This window comes from Choloepus didactylus, chromosome 5, assembly GCF_015220235.1.
Source record: "Choloepus didactylus isolate mChoDid1 chromosome 5, mChoDid1.pri, whole genome shotgun sequence".
NCBI lineage: Eukaryota > Metazoa > Chordata > Mammalia > Pilosa > Megalonychidae > Choloepus > Choloepus didactylus.
Window position 1 is genome coordinate 103007536 of NC_051311.1, and position 13030 is coordinate 103020565.

The 13030-nt window shown below is 36.9% G+C and overlaps 1 protein-coding gene across 6 annotated transcripts in view; it reads right to left on the reverse strand.

Moving 5' to 3' along the window:
- ELAPOR2 (endosome-lysosome associated apoptosis and autophagy regulator family member 2) overlaps window positions 1–13030 on the reverse strand; it is a 225067-nt gene that overhangs the window by 17847 nt on the left and 194190 nt on the right. For 5 of the 6 annotated variants that reach the window (XR_005217011.1, XM_037836548.1, XM_037836547.1 and 2 more), the window contains 3 exons: window positions 11863–11959; window positions 11134–11235; window positions 2779–2905 (listed from right to left, as the gene is read on the reverse strand). Coding sequence is in view for 5 of the 6 variants with exons in the window: in XM_037836548.1 (XP_037692476.1) it covers window positions 2779–2905; window positions 11134–11235; window positions 11863–11959 (326 nt within the window). In the remaining variant the exon portion in view is untranslated. The remainder of the gene's footprint in view (window positions 1–2778; window positions 2906–11133; window positions 11236–11862; window positions 11960–13030) is intronic. The other variant, XM_037836549.1, reaches the window with a different exon arrangement.

Sequence of the window (13030 nt, forward strand, 5' to 3'; positions counted from 1 at the left end):
TACGGAATTGGAGAAGTGTACTATCAGTCAATATAGGGTTAAAATAGGACTGAAAGACAGTGGAGTATCAAAAAATTAGAAAGAACTCAGCAATATTTTGTAATCATTTTTTTTTCCTATCATGAAGCTTTGGCATCCAGAAAAATCCACCCTTTTCCCACAGTGAAAGTTTCCATTTGTATTATACAAAGCTCAATGAAGAGCTAACATTTTGAAATATTTTCTTCAGAGACTGGAGAGGACCATTGTCACTTACCACAGCATACTCACTTATGGCACCATAACTAAGTTGACTTGTTGCTGCAATGGAATATACTAAGTACAGTGAATGAAGTCGAATGACATTTCTATTTTTCCAGTTGGAATGCAATCCAATTTGGCAAAATTTTCAAAATTGAAACAATGGTGTTTCTCCAATTAAATTTGGAACTGAGAGGAGAATTAATTTATTTTAGAATGTCAAATACATCAAAGTGGCCCAAAAGATATCATTCTTGAGTCAAAAGCAGACACTTCAGAATCACCTAGCAACTATCTGTTCCCAACATTTTTATAGCATGTTGAAGGGAACTTTATCAATGAACAACAGTTGAATGAAATAAAATCAGAAGAATTGCTGTGACTTCACTTTCTTAAACTTCTAATCATCATCCTCCAGAAGGGAAATATTGAACATGAAAGAACATTCCTATTAAGGATCATTTAGCGTTTCAAAACCCTTGAGTTAAATTTGGTGCCCAAAGAAGGGAATGCAGTTAAGCTTTTCATTTACTTCCAAAATGATTATAAAATATTCTTTATCATAATTTTAAATAAGGATAAAAAAGAATTTCCATTGCAGAGCAGAAAAGGACATCATTACTTTTATGAGGATTAACAAACAATCATTTTTGTGAGCCTGGAAGTTTCATCCTTGACCCACTTAAAAATATGTAAACACATACACAGAGGGGGAGAAGGAGGGAGGGAGGGAGGGAGGGAGAGGGAGGGGGGAGAGAGAGAGAGAAGGAGGGAGGGAGGGAGGGAGAGAGAGAGAGGGAGAGAGGGGGGAGGGAGAGAGAGGGAACAGTGCTGGATGTGTGAGCAGCAGCCCTGTCTCTGTGTGCTTGTGTGCTCTGACCTAAAACCAACTCCTCTGTAGGTGATGATGAATTAAATAAAATATTTCCTTTTTTTCAAGTGCTGACAATTTGGGGATTTTTCGTATTTTGTATTGAGATCTTAATAAAGACACATTTTATATTAACTTCATGCTAGTAATGAATCATACAATATAAAAATAAGTGTCATGAAACAATTTCATTTTTAGTTGTAGTGCTGTACTTCTGAGTTTGTGTCTCTGTCCTGTGCTTGATATACAATGTATTTCTTACTACAGGGTCACCGTCATCAAAGGTTGAAAAATATCAATTTAAATAATAGTTCTCAACATTTTCTCCCTAGGGGTAAACACCACTGCTACCAGGTACTCTGTATGCATGGGATTGGCTGCAGTACCCTGATTTCCTCCCCTCTCTTGCACTCATGCTTTTTGACCTGCCAACTTCAAGATTCCTGGGGAAAATGGCTCAGGTCTCTTTACTACTATTACTCTTGTCAGCACTCTAGCCTGCTGCCCCCTCCACACTTGCCTGAAAATCAGTCCTATCCCATCTACCTCTAGCCCTCAGAAATCCCATCCAAATCTCTCATTCTCTGATGTCCACTCTCTACTAGGGTTCCCACCACCCTAGTCCCAATTTATTTTCAATTGTGCCTCTTTATTGTCATCTCAATAGAATTTGAGGAGCAAGAGGCTGTAAGCAAGTATTCCTGAAGCAGGCCAAGTTGTTTCCTGATATGATACTATTCAAAGCTGGTGCAGTGAAGGAGGCTCTCTCAAACATCCCTGGTAGACACTCAAGTTGATACAATCAAAGCAATTTGGTAATATGTATCAAGAACCTTAAAAATGTCCACCCATTTGGATTCAATTAATCTCTTTCTAGTAAAAACTCTAAAAAATAATAAATTTCCAACAAGGATGCTCATTACAGAGTTACAAATTTTTCTGAAATGTCCAACACCAGGGTACTCTAACCTTGGACTATCTGACTTGAGTCTCTGTTCTTAACTTTTATGTTCTGTGCCTCCGTGAACTCAACTTCTTGCCAACTCTCCTGGTCACTGGCTTTACGATTTTTTCTTTCTCAACCTCATCCTTTGGACCAGACTCCCAGTTGACATTCTTTTGTCTCTCCCCAACAAAGTTTGATGATACCTCTGTTGGAGTGAGTCAGCCTCCAGGACCCCCCTATTGAGACATTAACCCAGGAGCAGCTGTTCCAACAGCCTCACTGCAGTTCAAGGGTGTGGCCTCAATTTTGTGGTATGCATATGAGGCTAGCCAAATAAAATTACTGCATACTCTAGACCATAATCTCCTTGAAGCATGCTTTACTTTTTTAGACACATTTCTTGTGGTATCAGTTATACTACCCCCATCTTAATTATTAACTGCATTATATAAGACACAACTTGGTTTAATGATATCATTGCATTATAATCCAGATAAATATACATATCCTACAATTCTCTTGTCAGAACTCATTTTCCCCAATCCCAGTACACATGAGAATTTAGCTGTCAGACAATTTTAAATGCATATTGATGTCACATTAAGTTAACTATAAGCATTAGCCATGGCTCTGAATCTGAGTCTGTATGGCGTAATCAATTCCAGACAAACCAATTCTATCTTCAATGACACATTTCTGCGTAGACAGCTTCGCCCCTTACCTGAAATCCTCTCTTACAGGCTCCCTCGATCTCATGGAAGTCATGCTCCGTGCACAGAGGGCAAGCTTCTGCACTCTCCCACAGGAAATAGAATGTGCATCCATCACAGGTGCCTGCTGGGCACTTGCTAACAAATGACAACAACAAAAACAACAGCTTTTGTAACACATTCAATCTACTCCAACTGATATGTGAGCTCCTATTTCATAATGTGTGAGATACTGGGAATGCATATGTGAAAAAAAATCTAAAGGAGAGACAGACACAAATAGATAATGATAAAGAAGCTTTTGGGAGGGCTTCTTGGTGGAGGTGATGCCTAAGCTGAGTCTAGAATTTTTGGAAGGAGTTAGCAAGAACAAAGGGAATGAAAGCAAGGGCATTCTTGCCAGAAGGGATAAAACGGTATGATGACAAGCAAGGAAATTACAAGTGAGTCATTGTTGCTGGACCTTTAAGAGCAAGACAGTGACTGAATGCTGGAGATACAGGCAGGAATTTGGTGGTAAAGGACCTCGTATCTCATAGTTAAGGAAGTTGTGATTTCTATTTGGTAATGTACTTGAGCAAGGGGGATGAAGGGAACAGAATGATGCAGGAGACCATGGTCTTTGGAGGGGGCAGGGGTAAGACATGACAAGAAACTCATCTAAAGTGAAAAAATAAACCAAACAACCATCAGGTCAGCACATGACTCAGTGATGCACATGATCCTGGGTTTCTCTGGCTTGTGGATGACTCTGAGGGGCCGTTACTGTCCCAACTCTGCAGATGACAGGGTTTAAGCATAGGTGCTGGGTCGCACTCGGCCAGCCCTACCAGTCAGGGTCTCAATGCAGACTTTTCAAAGTTCTGCTTTCTGGTGGGTGGGCCCATTACGTCAACTTGCCTCTTTCATTTTGGAGACAGATAAATACAGCATGGCTTAACATTAACATTAACCTGCTGATACTGTGTTCAGAATCCTTACTTACTGAAGCAAGAAACTATTTGGAAAGATTCTAGTGGGAAAGGCTGTTTTGTTCATGAATTCAGTAAAACTAGGGGAATATGGGTCTCTTAATTTGACTACCACAGTTCCAGCTCCCTTAAGTCAAGTAACATAAATATGTTTTCTTTTTCCAAATGGCTTAGCTTTAATCATCAGACGCAAAAACCTCCTTTAGACCTTAACCTGCCCTGAGTACAGGTGTTCTGAAATACCTACTAGTAAAAATGTAGACACAAAATGACAGGTATAATAAAAAAAAAAAGCGACCCTCTTTAATTTTTTTTCTTTATTATAGAAGTTGTGGGTTTACAGAACAATCATGCATTAAACATAGGATCCCCATATGCCACCCCACCACCAACACCCTGAATTAGTGTGGAACATTTGTTACAATTGATGATAGCACATTTTATAATTGTACTATTAACTATAGTCCGTGGTTTAACTGAGGGTTCACTGTCTATGCAGTGTAGTTCCATGGATTTTTAAAAAATTTTTACTCTGTTACCATATATACAATCTAACATTTCCCTTTTTAATCACATTCAGATATATACTTCAGTGCTGTTATTTACGTTTACAATGTTCTGCTACTTTACCACTATCTATTACCAAAACATTCCCATCATTCCAAATAGGAACCCTGTACATTTAAGCCTTAACTTCCCATTCTCAAATGCCTTTCTGATGATACGCAGTTCAAAACTATAAGTTTTATCCTGTCAGCAAAGCAAAATACCATACTCTTAGTTAACTATATTCTAAAGCACCCTAGAATATAAACATTAAAAAAAAAACTGCATGCCCAAATTGACTGCATTTTTAGATGCCTCTCTTTCCAAAATGTCTATATGACGTAGACTAAGTAAATATTGGTGGGATTTAAAGGAAATGCACTTTATAACATGCTTCAGAAACAGAGGCCCAGCATTATTTGTCAGAGCTAAGAACAATGGTGAACTGGGTGAGCCTGTGGAAAATGACATAAATCTTATCTGCCTTGTTTTCTCTGTTTGTGAAAAGGGAGTAATGAATACGTTCAGACTAAGAAAAAAGAGTAGTTAAAAAAAAAAAAAAGGTAAGTGAAATAGATGAAAACCATGCCACATAAAAAATCAACCCTACTTTCTGCCTTTCAGATCAGAAAAAGCAACTTGAAATTGCTCTTTTTAAAACACTGGAGTAACCAATTAGTAAATTTCTTCAAGGACACAATTCTTATTTACATAACAATTAATGGCAACTTTAAACGTAATTACACATTTCTGATCATTTGATCATTTAGCAAAAATTACCAATATGCTTTCCTGCTCAAATCTCTCTTCCTCAAATTATTTTCTATTTTATCTTTTAATGCAAAGAAGTCTTAAAGAAAAAAAAAAAAAAAAAACCTGCTTAGCTTGGAAAAATAAAATAGTCTGCTAAAGTTTTAGAAAATAGAACTCAACAAATAAAAAAGAAAGGAGAAAGTTAATTAAATTTGCAAAAAGCTCAGGAGAAGAGACTGGAATTACAATTCTAACTGGACTTTCAAATAGGTATGTGTTTCTCCACAGATGACTCAACCTCACCTGGCCTCATTGTTGTAATATGTCAAGAGCGGAATGTCTGCAATACTTCCTTTGCAGGGTGGTTAGAAAAAATAAAAATGAGTGCATAATTTGGAAAGTTTGAATCACTGTAAAAATACAAAAGACTATTAACAATGCATGTCACTTTCTAAAGAATTGGTAGAACTACAGGATCTGCAAAAAGAAAAAAAAAATCAAAGAAGACATTCATGTAATTTATAAAGCTGCCATTAGGTGTCAAAACACTACAATGATTCAGTGCCTTTTCCTTGGCAGACTTCAGTTTTTAAAAGAAACTTTCAGGTTAAAAGTATTCTCGTTTGGAATCAATTCTTTAATTTTTTTAACCCAACGAATCATTTAAGATGTGAAACATCCAAAATTGATCTTTTGTTATAAACATAAGTGCCACAGTTGTAATCAGGCTTTTCTTGAGAAACATCAAGGATATATGCAGCAGTAATAATTTCAATAGCACTTAAGTATAAATGAAAATAGGGAAAAAAATGCAAGAAAAGAACAAAATAGCAAAAAATAAAATGCATAAACACTTTAGTTACCAAATATTTTAAATACTTTCCCTTTGATTACCTTTCCCTTTGATCATCTTCACACCCTTCTCTCCTCCCAGCTTTTTAAAGCTGGAACGTAGTGTTGCCACTACCTGTGCTTTTTTCTAACTTAGGGTTTATGTGATCACCATCGAGTTAAAACGTCTAAGGAAACAGTAAATGGTCTTCCATCACTGGGGCATGCGGGGCTAGAGCTCTACAGGATTACCCAGATGCACTGTGAATTTAAAGGACAACCACGTGCATCTCGATGTCCTTTAACTAGTAAATGAGGACAGACTCTCTAGCTTCCTTGCTTTGCTTCTGGAATTGCCTTATGATTTGGGACGCCTTTGGGAATGTGAAAGAAAGATAATTTCTTTTTAGTATGTTAGATCTGGGGGCTCTAAAATGGGATATATTTCCTGGGGGAATAACTGCATTGAGTTATTGGTGCCCTCTTTTAAATGAGTCATCTTATCTAAAACAGGATCTACTTGGTTCACATTATGATTTCATGGGAAAGAATCTTATTTATTTATGACCAATTACAACCTAATATTAAATCTATTATTGTTTGGATAGAACAAAGCAGTATAAAATTGTTTCGCTAAAACTTGACGCAAAATCCAAAGTTAAATTCATCTATTTATCTGTAAGTTCCTGATTCTTCCAGAACTAATCTCAAGGGACTAACGGGAAATGTCACAGTCTTGCGTGCCTGGAAAATTTATCATTCGGTGCCAGGGCTCTCTTGCTGCAGAGTTTCCCTTTGGTGTGGCTTTCATGGTTTTCTTGGGGTTCCCCTACCCCAGGGTATGCAGACTCGCATCCTTGGGCATGGCCTATGCTGCCTCTGACTCCCTTTGGTTTGGCATCTCAGGATGCTCAGCCTTTCTCTGCTGAGGTTGCCTTGTCCTTGGCAGACAGCCCTCTTGAGTGGGATCCAAAAACTTCATTGTATCTTACTCTGATTTTGTTTTCCCTAAAGCTAGAGGGTATAAATGGCTTATGACTCAGTTTGAATATAAAATATATTGGCCGATCATTCTTAGATCCATGGATTTAAAATTTGACAAATCTCCTTCAAAAACCTCCCTTTCCAAAAATTCTACCCTGGGTTAATTATCTAAACTCAGCATCTGATCAAGACCTGGACAGACTAAATTGACGGACTCTCCCTAAACTCTTTTTATCTATAGCCTCTATATCTTCAATGAAAAGAAAAAAAAAATTTTATCCTTATTTCAAAATTGATCCTAAAACTTTATGAATGTTTTGTGATATTTTGGATTATGACTTAAGATGTTCATTAGTGTCTGTATTGTACAGTTTTAGCAATTCTGAATTTTCCCATTTCTTGATCATGGCTTTTAGTTGTTTTCACTTTGGCTCATAGTGCTTTTATATGTCTCCTTACTTTTTAATGTTTAAGGTCTTATTTGGCTTTAATCTTTTGAGTTCTATTTGCCTTTGTAATTTAACTTACACAGTTTAGATATCTGTTATCTATCCAGAAATGGTTAATGGGGAAAAACAAGCAAGCAAACAAAGGACTCATTCAACCAATCATTATTCACTGGTTCTTAACAACTTAAAATTGATAAGAGTTTTTGGATTTAATAGTTCTTCCCCAAAGACCAAAGAAAACACTGGAATAAACCCCTGGAGTGTTCAATCCCTGAGCACTATCAGGACAGAACTGTGAAGCAGCCCCTTTCATGAGAAACAATATTCCCAGAGGCTACAATGATAATGAAGATGAATTTTGATTTTGAAGGAGGTTTTGGCAAAAGAATTTTTAGACTGATTTAGAAACTACCTAAATAGTTAAATACAGTCATAAGTTAAAAGAGAAAGAAAGAGATGATTTTTCTCAAAGACCCAGTTTGGGCAAAGATGACTCATTTAAAAGAGGGCACCAATAACCCATAGCTCAATGGAGTGATCCCTTGGGATAAGCGTGATATTTGCCTTTTTGCTTAGTGTGCTTCTTTGCAAATCTCTGCCTATGAGGAATTAGAGAGAAAAAATGGCAAAACAAAAGGATGATGATGTGAAAAGAACATTAGACATTATCAGAAAATCTTTAGTGCATCTCAACTGTACCACAACATGGCTATGCAACCTGAGGCCTCAGTGTTTCTTAATCTGTAAAATAAATGGGATTCACTTAAGGATCTCTAATGGGATTTGACATCTTTCTTATCATAGTAAAAATTATTCCCGCTACCTATTTTTTAATAAGGCCTTCTCTGTAACCTTTTCACTAACAGAAATTTCTCATGTTTCTGAGAGAGTCCTGTGGACACATGCTTAGATCTAAATTTTCCTAATGGAAGCAAAGTCTCCAGTTCCTCTATTCACCTAGGGTCATCATAACAGGTTTGGGAAGCCTTTCAGGTGGAGGCTGGAGGAGTATCTATTTGGGGATATTAGTGGTTTATTATGCTGGCAGCTTGTTCTCTGTTCAAGATGAAACTGTACTAGATAACCTTAAAAGTCCATTCCAGCCCTCAGATTTCATCTACCCAGACACCAGACTCTTGTCTTTTTATCCAAAATCGTTCATACCCTCCAGACACTTTGTGGAACTAGAAACCAACTACATTTGACCAACCAAGTGGACAGGCTGAGGATTCTAATTGCAGATCATTTACCAGTTCAGATAATTTTCTGCTCCCTCTTAATTTTCCCTGAAATACAGAGAACACACATTTCCCCTTTTCTCCTTCCTGGTTCACTTTCTATAAAGACCATCTCATTTTCCCAGGACTGAGGGCCTTGTGACAATTTTCCAGACACCAAGTTACAGAGCCCCAACCAAAGTTACTGCTGCTGAAGTCACCTTTGCCTAGTTTTCCAAGATCCTTAGCCTTCTGAACTGCCAATGTCTCCCTTCAGACTCTGCCCTCTGAGTATGATGCTTCTCAAAGCAACTTCCTGGTTAGCACCTGTCTCTCTCTCTCTCTCTCTCTCTCTCAATATCTATCTATCTACCTTAAAATAAAATAAAATAAAACAAAGTAAGTCTACTTCAAAACTAGCTTAAAAATTCTAAGTATTTCAGGACAAGCTGCTGTTTGTCATGCTCTGATCTCTGAGCTCCCTCTTGTGTCCCGCTGGGAAACTGCAAAAAGAAATATTTGGTTCAGTACTTGTGGGTTGTTGGATGGGAGTAGATGCCTAGAACAGTGGTCCTCAAACTTCGCTATCCAGCATAGCCACAAATAAAGTTTAATTGGAAATATTGGTGAAGGATGCCACCCTGTAGACAAAGAAATTAGGTTTCCAGAAAACAAAAATTCGGAACAAAATTTGAGAATCTGTCTCAGACAAAAACAAAACAAATATCCAAAATGTGGGTTGACTAATGGCTCTTAAATTGTAATATGTATCAGAATTGCCTCTGTCTTTAAAAATTAATATTCTTGGGCTTAACACCAGAGATTTCTCTAAGTTTTAGAGAAGGTTCAGAAATCAATTTTTCAAAGAGACACCTTGAAGTATTCAGCCACAAAAGATCTTGAGAAACCCTGGCAGAGACAGTCAAGTTCCCTAAGTGACCAAGACCTCCGGCAGTCAGAGGAGGAACTTACCTTCTGCTCTCCTTAGAGAAAAACTCTGTTTCCAGATGCCATCATTTAGGAGCATGAGACTTTTTCTTTATTACATTTGCAAATATCAGAAGCCCTCCCTGAAGATTTAGACAGAGTGACACATTTTTTAAAGGGCAGACAGTTTTTATTAGCATCATCTGCTTGAATCAAGAAGGTTAGACCTGGAGGAGGCTTCAGAAGTCATCCAGATCGAAACCCCTAGAGGCTACATCCAATAGGTTAACTGCTAGGTCCAAAAAAGAGACCTCAGGATTGCTACAATGAACAGAACGAGCAACTGAACCCAAAGCTATACAGTACAAATATTAGAAAATGATGCAAGACACATGCTTTTATTGCTGAAAACCCTGAACAAAATCTTTCTTAAAGAATGGTTTACTGTCTTGGCTCTGGTTCGAGATGAAGGAAGGATTCTTCACCATGTAAAGCCCTTGACCGTCAGTTGCCCTCTGTCTCTTTGACTGATGTCTATTACCTTTTATTTTGTAATCCTCCCCTCACATTCTTCTTTCACATTTAATAGGTGAAAAGAACAATTAATTCATAGATCTATGTGAGCCAGAGAAGCACTAGGCGAGAGATGAATGCTAGTACAACTTAATGTCCAAAAACAAGCCCAAGATACATTGTTACCTCTCTAATTATTTTTAGGATATAACAAGTAGTTGAAGCAATGCTTAGACAACTGATTTCCATGCCTGGTGTTGCGACATAAGCAGAATAGCTTAAAATCTCTCAAGAGGGACTGTGAAACTAACACAAAAATTTAAAGTCAATTCATTTGCTCTTCAGAAATAAATACTTTCTCTACTTTGATGGAGAAATATCTGCAAATCAATCTGTAATCAAAAGTTACCTTAAACCTAAAAAGATCAGAAATTAATAATCTTTATACCATATAACAAAAGAACCATGAAAAATAAAAATAGGAGATATTTAAGTGTCCTATGCCATGAAAGCAGTCATTATGTGACAGTTCTTCTGAATCCATTAAATTGCTCATTTTCTCCTAGTGTTTCCACCTAAGGTTACTGTATTAGTCAGATCTAGACTGTGAAGAGCCGTTGCCTCGATGCCAATCAGTATTATGTATTCTATAGATCAGACTCCCCCTTGGCGATTCCACCACCATTAATCAAAAAACTGAAGAGTTAGAAATGGATCATACAATTATCTACCCTGACCCCTCTCCCCTTACAGAGAAAAAAAACTGTGACTCAGAGGCTAGATTATTTAGTCTATATTGCCCATCTAGTTTACTATAGATCTGATACAGCAACCCAGGAAATTTCCTAATCCAGCTCTCAAAGAAATGGAGACTAAACAGTGAGAATAAATGAATTATAATTAATTGGATAGTACTTCAATTTTAAAGAGAATTAGAAATCTGAGGCAAAGAGGACTCGAAAATACCCTTAAGGAGGCTGGGAAGTATTGAGACGGGGCAAAGACCTAATCCTCTTAAAAGGACCTTAGCATATCCCTACAACAAACACCTATGGATTCTTCTGTTCTCCCTCTGCTTTACATCCATAAAGAACATGTTTCAAAATAGTAAGATCCTGGAGAACTCTGCTTCTTCACAATAAATACAAATGTGGAACAATCGTTAAGAAGAATACCTGGGGACTGAAATCGCTCCTGCTCCAGGTTTAGTTGGGTTACACCTCATTGTCACAGCAGTTGATCGGCCATTTCCACAAGAAGTTGTAGCTGTGGAAGACCTATTTTAAGGCAAATAATATTTTACAAAATAAAGATGGCACCGATTATAGAGGCAATAATATTATGCTTATAATTGCACCCATGCTCCATGAACCAATGGAAAAGAAATATTTATTAAAGTTCACTAATTCAGAATTTTAATATGGCTTGAACTCATTTACTTTCACTGCCTATGAAAAGTTGACTGTTTTCCCAGGTACAGTGAAAAAATGTCCTCAAGGGGTTTAGTATAGCTATTACAATGAAAAAATGTTTTAAAGGGACCAGAGGTCGTATCTACTTAAGCTGATGTGCTTTGCTATAAGAATTACAAATAATTACTGCTTAGACAATGAAATGGAGTCCTTTACTCTAAATTTATAAGATTATACATATTTGAGAGAAATTACATAAGGCTTTCAAAATATTCCATATTTCTTACTTTTTACTGTCTTTTAAGAACCAATTATCTATTTTGTAGATAGATAATTGCCTATCTACCATGCATGCTAAGCACCCTGAGTGACATAATATACCTTTCCTACCACTAGTAACTTACAATATAGAATAGGAAATAAAATCCATTTGTGTATGAGTTCCTTTTGATTAAAAAGTAGATAATCAAGGGAGGCAGAATCTTCACTTACTTATAAAAGAAATGCACATCTGGTATTTGGCTTTGTGGAACTGGGAACATATCTTCTTTTATATTAATATTATGCAATGTGGTTTCAACTGTCACTCCTAGATGAGAATAAAAAAGAAACTATTAAGCAATATGGAAAAATCAGGTTAATTTTTTTCTGTGTATCTGAATAGAAAATAGCTTTACTTTGATGACTGTCATTTTATCAGAAATACTGTATTAAATTAATTAATTCGTGGTGCAAATAAGAAAGTTTCCAAAGACCCCAGGATGAAAAAGAAAATTTCCTAGCTTTGTAATTTTGCTTGTCACTTCACTTCCCTGGGTCTTATTTCCTGCATCTATAAAATGTCTGCAGTAATTTAAATGATCTCTAAACTCTCTTCTGTGTCTAACATTTCAAAATCTGCTATTAAAAATCCCACCATCTGATGAGTTTTGTCCAATGATCTGGCTACTTTGCTAATACAGCATTTTACTCAGGTTCAATGCAGACATTCCTGACAAAACAAAAACTCTGGGACCCTAGTAACTTTCAGAAACTAACTCCGTATTTTGCTTAATCTAAGAAACAGATAAGTAAAGCATTTTCCCATCTCATGTAGGCAAAATGGTGGCAGAGCTAAAATGCAAGCAATAACAACAAACGTAGCTTCTGACACCAGTTTTGATGCTGGACCCAAACCCTGTAACTGATCTTGGTGCTGAAAGTTGAAGTTAAACGCCTCTAGAGCATAGGCAATGGTTCTCCAATCTGGCAGCGCAGAAGAATCATCTAAGAAGCTTGTTAAAACCGCAGCCTCCTAACCTAGACTCCAGAAGTGCTAATGCACTTCATCCTTAAGAATACTAGTTAGGGACCTGGATTCTTAGACCTTTCCTCTGATTTCCAGGACCACAGACACAGAGAGGAAAAACGGGGAATAAAACTCAGCACCCTCAGCTTAGCTACTTGTTACCAACTTACTTCTGTTATAAGAAAAGATTATTAAAACTGGTGGCAGATATTATTATTTAGGTTTATATTGTGTTTGCATACTGTTCCGATTTTTCTTTTAGTTTTGACTTTTAAAACTATTTTGCCTCTTAAACTCCTAGACTGTCTGACGAAAGGCTAGACCCTCTCTTCAGAAAACATCATATCACACGTTAAGTTAACACTAAGTTCA